Genomic DNA, 16,708 nt, shown 5'->3' with positions numbered 1-16,708 from the left:
TTCCTTTCCCTCCCTTGCCTTATCTGGTGAGGTAATGAGGGGATCTTCAAGCAACCCTTATCTCCTGAGCCACCCCCTCTCTCCCTCCCCCGGGTTCTCTCTGCCAAGGGAGCTGCCTCGAGGGAATTGCGGACCATCCAGAGGCAGGATATGGAGCTTGGGAAAAACAGGAGGCTGACGGGACCAGCAGCTGGAGCTTCTTACCACTCGTTGACATTTATTTTAACGGTGATCACAGCTTTTTCAGCTTTAATAGCAAAAAGGACAATAAGCGTTAACTGGACACGCAACCTCTCTTTTCCATTATCTTGCATACTCACATAATTTAAATGCACTTATAAACCAAGAGTCTACCCCTTGTCCTTCTGTCCATGTGGTATTTCACAGGTGATTTGGGCCTGACCAATCATGTAGGAGACCCAGTTCTCATTATAGTGCTTCTCGTGATTTAATGCTTTAGCATCATGTGAGAAATACATCTTTGATTTTTTTATGGTTTGTGATCAGAGTGTAACTTGACAGACAATTGTTTCAAGTGATACCAGTTTAGTAAAAGCAGTGGCAATCCTCGCTTCTTGTGGTCAGAAGTCCTACTCCATCTTACTCTCAGAAAAATGAGCATGAATTTCCATGTCATTCCTAAAATGTTGAGGAATGCCTTTCTTGCAGACAAAGTGGTTTGTCCTTTCCTGCAAGTTGATTTCACCTCACATTGATCCTATATACTGTAGATCCTATTGTGTCTACTGTTTCATACAATTTGCTTTTACAAAATATTTTCTCCAGATTCAGACATACTAATAATAACAAAAACCAAGATTTAGTGAAAGGCAGTAATACCAAATTATGATGCTCCTGTGGGGTGATCTCTTTTTCTGTCTTGGACATTCCTGAAATTTGATGGCATGTGACATACAGGTTAGTCAAAGGTTTATCACACTAAGTGATGCACAACTCTGGGTTCCTCAACAGCTGCACAATGGAGACAAAATAATGCCATGGTCCTACCTGCTGGCAGAAAGGTCTTGGTTCTGGAAGCATTAATTCAAACAATTTATAAATTAAGTTCAGAAATGCATATGTCCTGGATTGGTCACTGCTCTTCCCAGAGTTTGTACCAGTGTTGGAACCAAATACAGAATGAAGATAGGTCTGTGGAGAATGTAACTGAAGAATCTTTTTACACACCAACATGAGGAAAATGCAGGTGATGCATGTGTTACCAGTGCGCGAGGGATTGGTGAGTATGCTATTTCTTTGTGAGCAAAAAGGAAAAACAGTAGAACAGCCCAGTTTTTTCAATTCTTAAGCAGTGCCTAGTTACCATCACATTTTAAGCAGTTATAAAAAACAAACATTTTTGTGAATTACAAAGTGTTTTTTTTATTTTGAAGTGTAGTGTAGAACACCAATCAAGATCCAGAAAAGAAACACAAAGCAAAAGAAAAGCACAATGTGTAACAATCAAAGTCAGTTCTAGTTCTTCAGACATCATTGAGGACTTGGAGAAAAAAGAGACCTAAAAAACTTAGAACTACGGTACTTCAAGGCAAAACAGACATCAGTGTTGTTGGTTAACACTTCGAAAAGAACGTAGTGATTATTCTCTACTGTCCCCCGCTAGTACTCTAGGAGATCATAACACATTCAATCTGATTATCTTTGACCACAATCTGGATAACAAATGCTTTTTACTGTTTATGCTTATAGTCTTCAAAAGTATTCAACAGTTCAACAGTAAAGACCATACTCTCCAATTGCATCCACTAATGGCTTGTGACATTTATAAACATTGGAAATAAACCTCCATGATTTTCTAATTGGTCCAATAATACTGCAATACCTGTGTAATTGTAAATGCTAAATATAATTAAATATAATTTGGAGTGAAGTTTACATTCTTCTTAGACCAAACCAAATAATCAACTATTTTACCATAATCAAGAAAATGTGAGCAAAGACAGTGCCATAATGACCTCTAAACTGCAGTCATAACACTGCATAATACATACAGTATCAACAACATTTTAATTCTAATACATATTACAAACATGTTGCTGGTGACAAACTTGATAATAAACTGCTGTGCACTTGGTGACATACTAACACTGGTGATGAACTATCATACTGTAGGTGATTAATGGTTTGCAATGCACATCTTATGAATACAAATGAGAGTGTTTCACTAACAATGCAAGAGTTGTAGTAAGTTTTTTAACTAATTCTCAGAACAGAAAAGTAAGACAACTCTTGTTCAGAACATCATAAAATAATCTCATTTTTGAATTCTGACTCTAAGGTGTTATTGTTACTGTGTATTTGTAACTCCATCCCTTCATGCCTTAATTCTTTCCCATTTACACACTTAGAAGGTAATATTCAGGTATCCTTATTTCTATAATGTGTAAGACATTAATTCATCATTAATGGGAGATACTCGTTTTTGCTTTTCACCACACAATAGCTGATGAATGTAATTTAAAGCCATTTGATTCACAATTCCTGGTAATTATCAGTATTAAGTAATCACCTGAATTAAGCATCTTGGTAATTAATGTATACTTAATTATTTGGGTGTTGTGACTGTTTATTTTATGCTTTTCAACTAAGTTTTCATAACATTGCATTATTTTTGTCTTCTGAGTGTTGCTCTGTTCATTTCCTGGTCTTAACAGTTCACTGAAAACATCTACCTCTTAAAACGTGGACTGAAACCTTGTGCATCCTATTCAGTCAGGAAGAATAGGAAATCCTTCCATTTCCCTTGACTCGCTTAGACATTATTTTAACAAGCTCAAGGCATGCCATCTCTGTACAACTAACTGTCAAAAAGGCATTGATGCTCAAAGGCAAAGTTCTGCTGCGTCAGTCAGAACAACAAGCTGAAAGATAATGAATTCATCTTAAAGAGGCTGATCTAGTAATGCCAATCACTATCGCTTCTGATCTGGCATTTTAAAAAAAAGGTAGCTAAGTGCCTATGTGCTTAGTGAAGAAGGAGCATGGGCCTGTAGTTTACTTGTTCACTTTTTTAACGAAGCTCTGGATGTCTGCCGCCAGCAGCTCTGGCTCCTCGAAAGCACCAAAGTGTCCCCCACGGGGCAAGTAGTTGAAAGACACCACGTTTGGGTACTTCTGCTTCGTCCAGATTTTTGGCAAGTGCACCAGCTCATTGGGAAAGCAGGCGACGGCAGTGGGAACTCGCACAGGTACTCTGGAAGACCAAGAGAAGTTAACTGTCAGAACTGTGGGGAGCCCATTGAACCTCTGGCCTGTATGTTTTAGTATTGATTCTCCCATAATATAACAGAATACCAAGTCTGATTTTTTTAGCTTTTTGTTCAATTCATTAATAGAAAGAAAAAAACTTCCAAGAAGTTTACCTGAAATCAAATCAATTTTTTCCTCTGCCAAGTGAAATGTTATAGTTAGCAGAGAAATGGGCTTACCAAGACTGGAATTCTGCTCTTAAGGTTCCTGCATCTTTACAAACTCACTTGTCATGTTTTTGAGTGCCAACTCCTTTCCCTAAGATTTCCTTGTAGAAGCGCATTGAGGAAATAATGGAACCCGTCACCCAGTAAATCATCACGTTAGTCAGGAGGTCATCTATGGAATATTTCCTGAAAATTGAACAAGTTAGGGACTGAAAAGAGTGTTCAAGTGAAACCACAAATTATAAATAAGGTGACAGCAATCAGGTAAATAAGTTAAGTTATAATGAACTATTAACAGACAAACTGAACAGCTTTTAATTTCTTCTTCAAGGTGTGTGACATAATAAAAATGGCTGTTTTTTGTAACAACTTTTGTGACGCACACATGGCTTTAAATGGCTTGAAAACCACAGCATATGGAAATACAGTACATGTCCCCATGAAATTCTAAATTGCAGTTCTGTAGTGCCCTCCAAAAGTATTGTGACAGCAAAAACAATTTTGAAATTCTCTGCAGTCAAGTAAATTGTATTTGTGACACTGTGGTTATTATTCATATTAACTACCATATAATCTATTTTATTTTTGAGTCATTTCAAATATACATTTGATCATATCATAAAAAAATACTCTGTGTTCAACCCAATTACTTTAAGTTATCATAAGAATTGGGACAAATTCACTTTAAGTGAATTTCAGAGTGTAAAAGTTAGTATTTGGTTGCATATCCCTTAAGGCAATTACAACAAGTGAGTTCAACACAAAGCTCATTTTTATTATGATTAAAGTTATTCATGAATTACCCAAATATAAAATGTATATTATATATTGGATTCGTCATTAACATTACATTAATGATCACATACTGTACACAAAATGCTGGATTGTAAAGTCAAACTGTCTCGTCTAAGTACTAGGAAGACAGTGTATTACACCCATTGAAAAATAAATACCACTTATTAGCAGAAACAAAAACAAAAGCAAAATTCTTCGAAGTCATTGCATATACTGGACCATATCCTCAAATCTTTATGTGACCTAGATCTGATTTCAAATGCAAAGGAAAAGGTCATGTTGCTACCCAATGAAACACAAGAGATGAAATATGAATGTCACAACAGTTTCTAAGGGTGTTGCTCTGCACTGCCTTTAAAAACATTTGTGCAGTCAATAAGGTTTTATACATGTGTAAAATTCTGCCTGATGAACTATGATCATATGCATGTCTACTGTAAAATTTCACTTCACTGTGCAGTGCCACTCTAGATGTTCTGCAATGTCACTTGTTCATTTATAATTTACTTAGTTTTTAGGAATTTAAAACTTTGATCGCCCATGGACAATATTCTCTTTCAAATGGCTACCAAAGTATTTAAATAATTTAAAAGAATTTAAATAAAGGATTAAATCTCTTTGATAAAAAGACATTCAGGAAAAAAAAGACAGTGTCTAGCAGATACCTCTCCAATCCTCCATCTTCCAGGTTCCTGAACTCTGGATCAGTCCATGTGGAAAACTTCTCCAAGATGTATACAGCCAGGCCAACAGGAGAGTCATTCAGTGCACGACCTGCAGAATGCAAACACAATATACAGTACATATCAAACTGCCTGTGTAAATGTTTGGGATCTCAAGGAAAATAAAGTGCATCACTGGCATTGAGGTACTTTTTGCTTTTTTGCCCTCCACAGAGATATGGACTTATCCTTTTTAAAGCATCCTTTATGTGGAGGGTACACTGTTGATCTTAAATTGAGGAAAGCACACATGCTTAAAATAACAGTGTTAACACTGTATACTTTGGCTTGGTGCTCCAGTTCTATTACTGGCAGATATGAATGAGAAACTGTCCACTTGGGCGGTGAATGTGAGAAAACAATGACTTTAGAAATGTCTAAACAAATATACTTTGCCAATGACAAAGACCTCTTAGTTGTTGTCTTCAGGAATATTAACTTCAGATCTTTTGAAACAAGAAATGAGATGCCTACCAATAACTCATAATACGATAAGACCTGAGATTCTCTGGAGAGCCCAAGCCAGGAAAAACAACAAGATATCCATAAACTTTAGGAGAGAATATTCTAAACAGATAAAGTATAAATCCCTTTCATATACTTGCTTGAAAAAATATCTTTACTAATGCCCTCCCACTGAAAACATATAGGGATGTTTAAAATATTCACATAAAAGCAATACAAAAGTAAAATAAAGAGAAGGCAGACTTAGCTTAAACGTTCAATTATAAAGAAACTTCAGTCAAAAAAGAGGCAGCTGCATGTATAACACACGGTATCTATCCTAGATATGTTATAGGATTCAAAAAGAACAACTGGTAGAAAAAAGTTATGTGATTGTTATTGCAAATCACAGATTCTGCGAATGAGAATAAATTATTTTTATTAGAATCGGCACAGTTGGCTCTAAATTCCAAAAACGCAAAGACATTACTGTAAGACAGTAATGTATTTTGTAAAAGCATCTTTCCACATTAACTACAAGATAACCACATTTGTTTAAACATGCAATGTTCACATTCATTCCCACTCTGTTAATGTCAAAAATAAACTTTGAAAAGTAAATTTGCTGTTGTTTATCATCATCTGATTTCACAACGCCTCAGAAGCTTCAATGAGTCAATTATTACAAAGCCACCAGGTAATCGAATAGGCGTTACACAGAAGCTAAATACTCAGAACCACTTCATCATGGGGACAGTCAAAATAATTGTCCAAAGATATGAGGTGAAAGATCACGGACCTCAGTATCTCTAATGATGACTTTAAAATAACCATAAGACATCCCAGAGTTGACTGTGATGTTCACCATTCACACATTCTAGGTTAATGTAATAATTGCTGCCCCAACAGGAAGAGAACACAACGTTTTACCCTGATGTGCAGTCAGAAATGTAGTTTGAGAGGATAACTTATACTAGGGACAAAAACTGGATATTTTCTATGAAGTACAGAAATGGCTCCATTTCATAACCTCTGGTTCTGGAGTCCTTGTTAGAAGTGAGGGCCAGATGGATTCCAAAAAATATTAATTTGAACTCGAAGCCCATCTCCAGATTTACTACCACATGATTAAAGTAGCGTAAAAGTAATGTGCTCAGCTGCCCATCACAATCTCCAGACCTCAATTCAACAGAACATCTATGGTATGAACTAATGAAAATACTTTACATGTACAATCTGAAGGAGCTGGAGAAGATAAGCAGGATTAAAAATTCCTAAAGAGGAGTGACTTACAAAATGAGCCAAAATCCCTACTGAAATGTGAATGAACGTATTAAAAGGCTACAGGAAGTACCTTCTCTGTATTATCCCATCTAAAGGAAGACCAACAAAATACTGCTTACTATGATGTGAAACTGTTTTTGTTGCAAACTCCAGTACAGGAAGTCTTACCATTTCCATGCTTTTGCTTACTCGTGCAAGAAATACTGAATGTTCAATCGCATATTTTCTACAACCATAAAAATGGGAAACAGATAACAGGAATCAAATCAAAGCTTTGTGTGAAGTACATCACTATCATTAATATAGCATCATAACACAGAAATAAAGGCACTGATATCACAATATTTGGCAGTGATAACAACTAATAAAAACTGGCTGAGTGTTCACCTAAGCACACCAAAGCTAACATCGCCTGACGTTTCAAACTGAAAAGGTAATTCAATGCCTGATGACATTAACAGCCCCTAACCTAGCCTTGGCTGCCTCACTCACCTGCAGTGTCAGGCTTGGTGGCCTGAATGTGCATGTACCCCGACTCCTTCAGCAATTCCACGACCACCTTCTTCATGAAGGGAAAGAGACGCTTGACGTCGTGTTCCTTGAACTCAAACAGCCCGGGAAAACGCCGCCCAAAAAGCAGAGACAGCCCCGCAATTAAACCAGGGTTGGCCACCGACAAAAAGTTGAGGTGCAGGCCTTTAACACGACTAAAGTAAGAGACACAAGAATATGGTTATGAAAAGGACAGGAAGCCATGTGGTTCACCTTGCAAAGGAGGAAAGGTGAACCCTCATAGGTGAAAGTAAAAGGCATATTTACTTTAACAAATAATAATTTAATCAATTTAGCACAGATCAGTCAATTAGAAGTTTTGTATGCCTGTATCCTTTAATAGACTTGAGAGGTTATGTGAAAGGCAGCCTCACTTCCAGTCTCCCTTGAACTATAAAGAAATTATAGCTGTAACCACTGTAACCCATTTTAAGCATACAAAGTGAATTAAATGGTTGGTCTCTGGTTCCAGCCATAAACCCTATGATTCGTTAGTCTTAGACTACTGTACATGGTACAGCTAAAATATATCATACTGTACCCGATGACTGTAATGACTTTAAAGTTTATTACAACTGTTAGCTTTTGTATTTCTAATGCATACTTCCAACATTCTTATAAAATAAACATTTGAATGTAGGGATATTTTTACATTTCTCAGTTCCAAACTTTCAGTAACCTTTAAAGGTCTGATCAGCAAAAACCATATCATCCATTCAAATAGATTGAAAAATGCTCCAGTTTGCCTGAATTCCAATTTAGTGCAATTCATTTTAATAGCACAGAATTGAACAAAGGCAGGAATTAACCCCCCCCCCCCATTTTTGATCTTTTACCTGGGCTGCAGCTGGGCTATATTCGTACAGATGAGACATCCCCAGTCACCTCCTTGAGCATAGAACTCGTTGAAGCCAAGTCTCTTCATGAGCTTGTAGAATATGTGAGCAGCACACACTGAGTCAAAGCCTGCCAGGGACATTTATCACAGCTTCATGTATTTGTACACACAGCCACCCTTCAAAACCACCCATCCATTTTCTACCCACTTATTCTCATTCAGAGTCACAGAGGGAGCCGGAGCCTATCCCAGCAGGCAGCAGGAGCATGGCAGGGTACACCCTGGACAGGACGCTAGTCCATAGCAGGGCAGACACAAATTCACGCATGCATGCAAAATATTCCAAGAAGCCACTTAAATTAATAGTACGTTTTTGGACTGTGGGAGGCAACTGGAGCAACTTGAAGAAACCCATGGGAACACATACAAACTCCATTCGGCGAACACCCCAGGTCCAAAACTGAAATTGAAATAGCTAACTGTTAAGGAATCTCATCACCTGCAGCAGAACCTGAAGTTAAAGCTCAAACTGTACATTATTACTAGCATGAATTAAACCAATACAGTTTTCCTTTCTCATGAGTAAAAATGAATTACAAAATTGCAGTAGCTGTGTCGAAATGGATGAGTTTCCTGTGAAAAGATGTGTTTTTTTTCACATGGCTGAAGAATGGCTGGAGTTTTTCCCCCAATGGTACCACAAAACGTTTGCATGAGCTTTGCCAAAAGACAAACAGCATTGACACTGTCACCTCAGAGCTCCGGCGGCAAAAGGCTCTACTTTAACAGAAGAAAGCAAAACAGGCATTGATACACTTCATACCTAAAAGGAACATCAGCAGGGTGGTACAGTACAGCCTACAGTATAATACTGCATTGTGAGCCGCAACAGCACCCTTTAACAAATAAACAGTGACAGACACAAGCGTTTAATGACTATCTGCACTGTCTCGATCACTTGAATGTCTTTAAATTCACCAGCAGCCATATCACCTTGCAACTCACAACTGGCTAAGCAGGTGTGAGCCTGGTCAGCACCTGGATGGGAGACCTCCAGGGAAAAAACTGTTGCTGCTGGAAGAGGTGTTAGTGGGGCCAGTGGGGGGTGCTCACCTTGCAGTTTTTGTGGGTCCTAATGCCCCAGTATAGTGATGGGGACACTATACTGTAAACAGGCGCCGTCCTTAGGATGAGATGTAAAACCGAGGCCCTGACTCTCTGTGGTCATTAAAAATCCCAGGGCGTTTCTCAAAAAGAGTAGGGGTGTAACCCCGGCATCCTGGCCAAATTTCCCCATTGGCCCTTACCAATCATGGCTTCATCACTCTGTTCTCCTCCCCACTGATAGCTGATGTGTGGTGCACATTCTGGCGCACTATGGCTGCTGTTGCATCATCCAGGTGGATGCTGCACATTGGTGGTGTTTGAGGGGAGTCCCCATTACCTGTAAATACAGTGACCCTTCTCCTCAGCTCACTCTGATACCTTACCTTGTTTATGAGGTGCCTCAGAGAAACCATAGCCTGGAATGGAGGGACAGATGACTTGGAATACAATGTCGTCAGGGTTGGCGGGGTTGGTCAGGAGGGGCAGGATTCCGTAGAATTCATAGAAGGAGCCAGGCCAGCCGTGTACCATGAGCAGAGGAATGGCAGTTTTTCCCTCAGGGAGGTGAGGAGGACGCACATGGATAAAGTGAATGTCAAGCCCTGAATGTACAGACACGCACTGTTAGAACTGCAACTGTATTTAAACACTGCACCAGAACTGAGAACATACAAGAAACATTTATTGCTAACTGATCTTTCTTTTAATATTGTTTGGATTTCAAATTTTGGCTTTGAAACGTCAAATCCCGGCTTTTCAAAAAGTGTCTTAAAATACCAGTCTGATCCAAAGCATAAAAACAAAGGTGACGCTAATCCAGGTCAAGTTTGCCAAACATCTCTTAAAATAGTTTTCATTGGCAAATTTGTTCTGGCAAAGATTTGGAATGTTGTAATGTGTATTCTGGAAAAAAATAGATTAAAGTTTGAAAATGACTCCTTTAAAGTTCACTTTAAGAGACTGCCAATATAAAGAAGTACTGAGAACCAACCTCAAACAGGCCCATTTTAGGAAAATAAGTCGAAGGTCATTAAAAAATACTGGGACCTCCCGAATGGCTAAATCAGCGAAGGTGCTTGCCTAAGCATAGGGTGACCTCTATGATCACAGGTGTAGTGTGTTTCATGTTGCTAGCTGTCTGACTGGGATTGCCCATGCAGCAGTACACACGAGATGGGGTCAGTCAGTCAGTGCTCGCGCAGATCTCCCTAGGTTTGTGGTGCTGATAGCACTTCAGTGAGGGCTCAACCTCCAAAACAGGGCTGTTTTCCCTGCAACATCTGGCTTAAAGGTCAGAATGTGTGCCGGCACTTCCATACTCTCCCCTGTGTGCAGTCATGGGTATCGTCGCTGATATCCAAGAAAAAAACATAAGTGGCTATCCCAGATCGGGCAAGTATAACAAAAATAACTTTCAAAATAAGAATTCCAAATAAAAAACTGAACCTCACCGTCAATTTTGGTTTTAAAATGTGGATATTTATTTAGTTTCGCGACTTGCTTTTCCCAGTCAAACTCGTTCCTCCAGTAGGACACCACTTTTTGCAAGTATGTTGAGTTAAATCCGTAATGGAACCGGCTTTCCTCCAGAGAGGGAACAGGTCGTGTCTGATCAATGCGTCTGTATAAATCCTGAAACACAGAATGAAATATTTTGGCTCTTTTACGGATGTGAGCAATCACCCTCTTTAGCTGCCATATCTATGCACAGCATATACAATTATACGAGATTGCTACAAAAAGAGCCCTCAACAGAGCTGGTGTATTTCTCTTACAAACCCTGAAGGGCAGATAAACATGAAATGGTACCATAAATAAATTACCGTGTAGTAAATCACTTCCCTTCATCTGTCCTGAAACAAACCTCTCGCCCCTCATGATCCCACCTGAATCTCCTCAGTGGACGTCTGCACTCTGAAAGGACGAATGGTCTCATCCTCCGCAGACTCAGGCCGCTGGCCTGCTCCCCACCAGCCATCCTCAGCCTCCAGTGTCTCCTCCACCTTCTTCTTTCTGAACACCAGCAGACAGACCACTACTCCCAGGGCCACAGCTGCTGCCACCTCCAAAAGCATGGTGCCCGACGCTACAGACACAGAAAGCGGAGAGTCATCAGTTTTCTTGAGCACCGAGCATGGGCAGTCTGAACACACTGGGTGTGTATTTTTTTAATAGATTTTTATTCTTCATTTTTGTGGATAAAACACTTTGGGGAAAAAAAAACACCAAATCAGTAATCGGACTAAAACAACCACATTCTTCCCCTGACCACCTCATAACTTTAACCCCCTCCCTCCATCCATCCCCACTTAAATTGGCCACCCCTTGTGTGCAAATGTATGTGAATACAGGGTGTATTACTGTATACTTTCTTGCACAAAGACCTGCAACTTTATTTTGAAAGTGTGAAAACTCACAATACAAGTGGAACTGATAAGACAGGTGGCTATTCCCCGAAATATTGAGAATATTTTAATATTGTATGTTTAATAGCGTTTTATATAAGCTTATAATCTGCATAATGCAGAAAGTGGTCAAATCTGTGCTATTCTGTAATTCATAATGAAAGCCTGACTGGCTTGTTACAAACACTGTGAAGGCCCATTAAGGTTGCACAACAACTTCTATGAACAGCAAAAGGGATTAGCGTATGAATTAGAAGAGCCCTTGAGCTCCCTCAAGACAATGAATTTATCTTCTTTCAAATTAACGCTTTAATTTAAGTCTCACCTTTTTACTTCTACACGGCACACTGAATGACAAAAACCCTACATTGGTATGCACTGTATTTAAAAGTATATTTAAAAGACTCTGAAAGACTCCAGTCCAACTACAGTAGACTGCTCGCAGGTAACTGCCAAAATAAAGAAAACACTCAAGTAAATGAGGGATACAAAATATATTCAAAGCAGGTGCTTCCACAAAGGTGTGGTTCTTGAATTAATTAAGCAGGTAACATCCCATCATGCTAAGGATCACATATAAAAATGCTGAATAGGCCCAGTTTCCCAATATTCTGAATACCGTGGCTAGAAGAAGAGATCTAAGTAATTCTTAGTGAGGGGTGATAGTTGGGGCACATTTGCCAGGAGCTTCAATGGCGAAATCAGCTCAACATGCTGATGTTTCACAAGGAGGAGTGAATAAGGTGATATTGACATGGAAGTCTGAGGGAAACACATCATCAGCTAGGGGCAACTGTGGATGAAAGCACATACTCCTTGGCAGTGATGTCCAAATGAGTACCTCTGAAACAGTTGACTGCAAGTATCAATCTACGGTGCAAGCAGGCAGCTTCATCAAGTCACAGTCCGTCAGACTTCACAGAGAGAGATACCATGGTTTGGTTACAGTGCATGAACACCCTTAATGCACCCAAAAATGATCTCTTGCGGAAAAGGTGGTGCGTCCAGTGGTCTAAAAGTCACGTGGTCAGATGAGTCATTCTTCACCCTGTTCTCAACAAGTGGATGAGTACATGTGTACATGTGCCAAAAAGAAGGTTTAAAGGCTCAAGTGCCTTTTTCCCCACAGTAGAAGGGGTCTGCTGGCTCTGTTCTGCTGTAGGGTACATTTTCCAGGTATGGTTTAGGTCCACTCCACCCATTAGAGGGCAAGGTAAATGTCAATATACAGTATAAAATGCCATGCTGAGTCATCACATTCATCCTACAGTGAAGCATTTTTTTCCTGATGGGAGTGGAATCATGGATGACAATGCCTCCCCTATTGACAGGGCACGTGTGGTTACTGAATGGCTGTGTGAGCATGAAAATGGTGGCAGCTATATGCCCTGGCCATCCCAGTCACCAAATCTCTAAAGATGGAAGATCTTCCTGTGGAAGATCTCATGGTGTCACATTCCTCCAGTGGAGTTCCAGACATTTGTAGAATCTATGCCAAGGCACATCCAAGCTGTATGAGGCTTGGTGCCTCAGTGCCTTATGAAGACACTTTTATGTTGGGGTTTCCTTTATTTTGGCAGTTACCTGTACTTTCCATTACAAAACCTTCTGTAAACATTCTCCCCCACAGATAACCACTCCCTGCAGCTTTTACTGACCTAGCCTTCAGAGAGTGGAGTGAAAGAGTTCCCCCTGGAGAAATGCAAGAAAAAATAAAATGTGAATCAGAAACGCATAACAACATTAGAAACAGGAACAGGAAACGGTTTATTCCATGCTGAAAGGAAAAGAGATACAATGTTTTGGCTGTGGAGCCTTGTTCAGACACCCCCACACCATTTTATACTCACGGGAACAAGTAATAAGTTTATTCCATGCTGAAAAGAGAAGAAAACACAACATTGCGGCCGTGGAGCCTTCTTCAGGTGTGAAGCTCAGGAATAAACCCATTACTTGTTCCTTTACTCACTATAAGTGTATATCACAAGGAAATGCAAATCACTTCCTGAGGGTCTGCTTTGCTGCAGTCAGGAAAAAAAACAATATCTTATTTTTCTCAACCATTTTCTAACAAACCAAGGAGATTTAACCTACAGCATTTATGATGTAATTGGCATGCTGTTTAAATACATCTCTGTTTATCGTAACACAACACAATTAAATAAAGACATAAAGCAATTTCAAAGTGGATTTCTGTGCATTGACCAACAGTCCTAACCTTAATTTACAGCAAGAATGTTGTTACAGCTACAGTTAAACTTCCACTTTTCAAAATACAGATATTGTTTGTATAAAAACTGTATCGTTTTCCTGACACGCTCAAAAATTTAATATCTTATGGCTTTTTATGATTTGCATTATATCTGATCATGCTCTTGCCTACAGATAGTATGGAAGTCTATAGATTAAATGGAATTAAAACATTCCAACTCCAAAGTCTATAGGCAATATTTTTTTCACAAACATAAATGTTCTAAAAGCGTCAAAATCTTTGTTTTTAGCAAGAAATATGTTGGATTAAAACAAAATAAACATAGCTGCACAGCTGCTCACGGGCTGCTAAGTAATCAAGAAAGAAGGCTGCCAGTGAAAACAGGCCTGGCATAATCTCTCCTGAAAAAGTTGAAGTTGAACTAAAGCAGTGAACTGGAAAACGAGAATTGCAAAACTGTGCTAAAAGTAAACAAAGTCTGGAACAATTTTGCATCCACGTTGTTATTTATGAAAATGAAAAATAGCAGTTCTCATGAACTGGGAAAAGAAATTAAAGGAAAACAAGACATTTGCTCTCGTGACCCTTAACCTAAATGTTGTTTACACACAGGAGATAAAGGCTGAGGCCATTTGCAGTAATCTGATGATCCTTGGAAAAAAAGAAAAGATTTCTATTGCAGCAACTGAAATGGGGGTCAAGTTGGACTAATAAACTCAAGAGTACTGGTTGTCATCTGAACTACTTTCTGCAAAAGGCATGCTTAAATTTCTGTAGAGCCCCTTCTTTATATTTCATTTGGAATTTTGATTTTTTTGTCTCTTCCAAAGCATAATTGCTCATTACATTTTAAAGATTGGCAGTCAATTCTGACAAAAAAAACTACTGTCAGAACTGAAGGAAAAATTGGTATACCAGATTTTAGAAAAACCTGTAGAGAAATGTAGTGTGGGATCCATCAATGAAAATGGCCATTGATGAATATCTGCTCATAGAAAACTGATTTTTAACTCAAATGTTTATTCTGGAGAGTAACACAGTGAAACACGCATTTTATTTTTTATTTTGAACATACATACGCCTCCCTCTGACTGTGCTATACTCGATATTTACCAAAACACTTTCTGAAAGTAATCACTGCACATTCCTCAATAACTTATTTCACCTTTCAGAACATTAACTAAAGTACAGGCCAGCTGCAGGCACAGCATTGCACAAAATAGTTGAGGAGGGTGGCAAAGAAAGCTTCCTGTTCTATAGCATCTCCTTACTTGGATCCCCTTCAGCCAAAATTGTTCCCCTTTTCCCCGTTTCAAATCCCTCTCAGGTGAGACCCTAGGAACTCAAGTTGCACTTCCCGAAATACATATGGGGAAAAAATCACAATTTCCCCTTCCCCCTCACAAGCTTTTCATTAACTTCTGTGTTACCAGTTGAAAAACCTGGGTAGTTACAAAACACCCCAAAATGGCCACTTTTAAATGACCATATTTCAAAAACATATTTGAGATAAAAGTGAGATGTTCCATCAAATCCTTCTACCATGGACCAAATGTGGTGAATTTCAGGAAAGGTTGAGATGGTCATTCCAAATTCAGGTCAGTTTAACATGAACTGACCCATTTACCCATTGACTGTGAAGGCAGGCAACAGGGCAATGTTATCACTTGCGAAATTATTCAAAAGGGTTGGGTCAGACTAGTCAAAAACCACCTGATGAAAGCAAGCAGGGAAATGTGGTATGCTACTCACTAGTCAAAGTATAAAACGTTTTACACCATTTCTAAGTACAGTATGTTCAGTACTGTGGCTTCAGAGTCAGGATAACCCTATCCTGAGGAACAAAGCATTTTTCTACTCTCATTCTAGGGGACCCGTTTTACTGAAACTAAGTACTTTAATTACATAATTACTAACACAGCGCTTTTTAAATGAACTATGTGCTTGTTGGACAGCGTTAAAAAATAGTTTTAATGTTTCCGATCTCTCCTAAGCTGTTTATTTCAAAAAGTAGTACGGTCCACAACATAATTACTGAATTTGTAACATTTAAAATCTGAATTTTACAATCAACAAAATGTGTTTGCACAAACATTATTGAATTGTTTATAAAAATAGTTTTAATGTTTCAGATCTCTCCTAAGCTACAGTATTTATTTCAAAACGTAGCACGGTGCACAACTATATTACTGAATTTGTAACATTTAAAATCTGAATTTTACAATCAACACAATTTGTTTGCACATTGTACGACAGGGTTAAAAAATAACTCTATCTTTGATAACTTTATTGAATTGTTTATTCGATATTTTCCCATCAGTAAGGACTCATTGTTTGTTTTTAGTTTCGAGAAACCAAAGATCGCGAGTAATGACCGTAAGGGAATGCAAAACGTTGCCATTTAAAAAACACTTAGCCGCAGGCCCGATTTAGCCTTTTCTGATCAATTCTATTTAAAGAATTCAGCAAAAATTAAACATGTTCTTCGTCAGTCGTTATTCATAGCAAGGATTATACTAAGTAACATTCTATTCGTTTTTTTAACGCTTAAAACAGATAAAAATAACGCTGTTGTTTGTTTCCTTAAATTTAGATTTCGGGTGAAATTTGGATACAAAAAGCAAACACTGGAGTGAAAAACTTATCCCTACCTGCCAACACGACAGTTGCACTGATTCTTCCGCTGACCAGACTTGCCTAATACAAATGCATAGAAGCTTAGTGTAATGGTTTCTGGGAAATGTGGTTTTGAACTCTGCACCCAACGCCGTCAATTTGGTTGAAATAAAGACTTTTATTAATTGTATTAGAAGTTTACAAACATGAGGGTATCGTGTAGTGCTTCTTATCTGGTTACTTGACGTATTGCGAAAAAAGTATAAACATACAGCAGACAGTTTCAATATTCACTA

At 38.6% G+C, this 16,708-nt stretch overlaps 1 protein-coding gene across 2 annotated transcripts; it reads right to left on the bottom strand.

Moving 5' to 3' along the window:
* Nucleotides 1–1,357: 1,357 nt before the first annotated feature.
* On the bottom strand, nucleotides 1,358–16,495 carry ephx1 (epoxide hydrolase 1, microsomal (xenobiotic)). Of its 2 annotated transcripts, XM_088928410.1 has the most exons (10): nucleotides 16,448–16,495; nucleotides 13,243–13,276; nucleotides 11,066–11,265; nucleotides 10,631–10,811; nucleotides 9,563–9,781; nucleotides 8,071–8,200; nucleotides 7,175–7,389; nucleotides 4,898–5,006; nucleotides 3,498–3,623; nucleotides 1,358–3,214 (listed from the first exon to the last, which is right to left on the bottom strand). In XM_088928410.1, exons 3-10 carry the CDS (start codon nucleotides 11,252–11,254, stop codon nucleotides 3,016–3,018), a joined length of 1,368 nt encoding a protein of 455 aa, XP_088784536.1. In that variant the 5' UTR covers nucleotides 11,255–11,265; nucleotides 13,243–13,276; nucleotides 16,448–16,495; the 3' UTR covers nucleotides 1,358–3,015. The 2 variants fall into 2 exon arrangements, with proteins under 2 accessions (XP_088784536.1, XP_088784545.1); XM_088928419.1 differs by lacking the exon at nucleotides 13,243–13,276 and having other exon boundaries at nucleotides 16,448–16,485.
* Nucleotides 16,496–16,708: the final 213 nt, after the last annotated feature.

This window comes from Atractosteus spatula, chromosome 2 (assembly GCF_055471065.1).
Source record: "Atractosteus spatula isolate fAtrSpa1 chromosome 2, fAtrSpa1.hap1, whole genome shotgun sequence".
In the NCBI taxonomy this organism is placed as follows: domain Eukaryota; kingdom Metazoa; phylum Chordata; class Actinopteri; order Semionotiformes; family Lepisosteidae; genus Atractosteus; species Atractosteus spatula.
The sequence above is the reverse complement of the archived record's forward strand: the minus strand, read 5'-3'. Positions and strand labels throughout refer to the sequence as shown.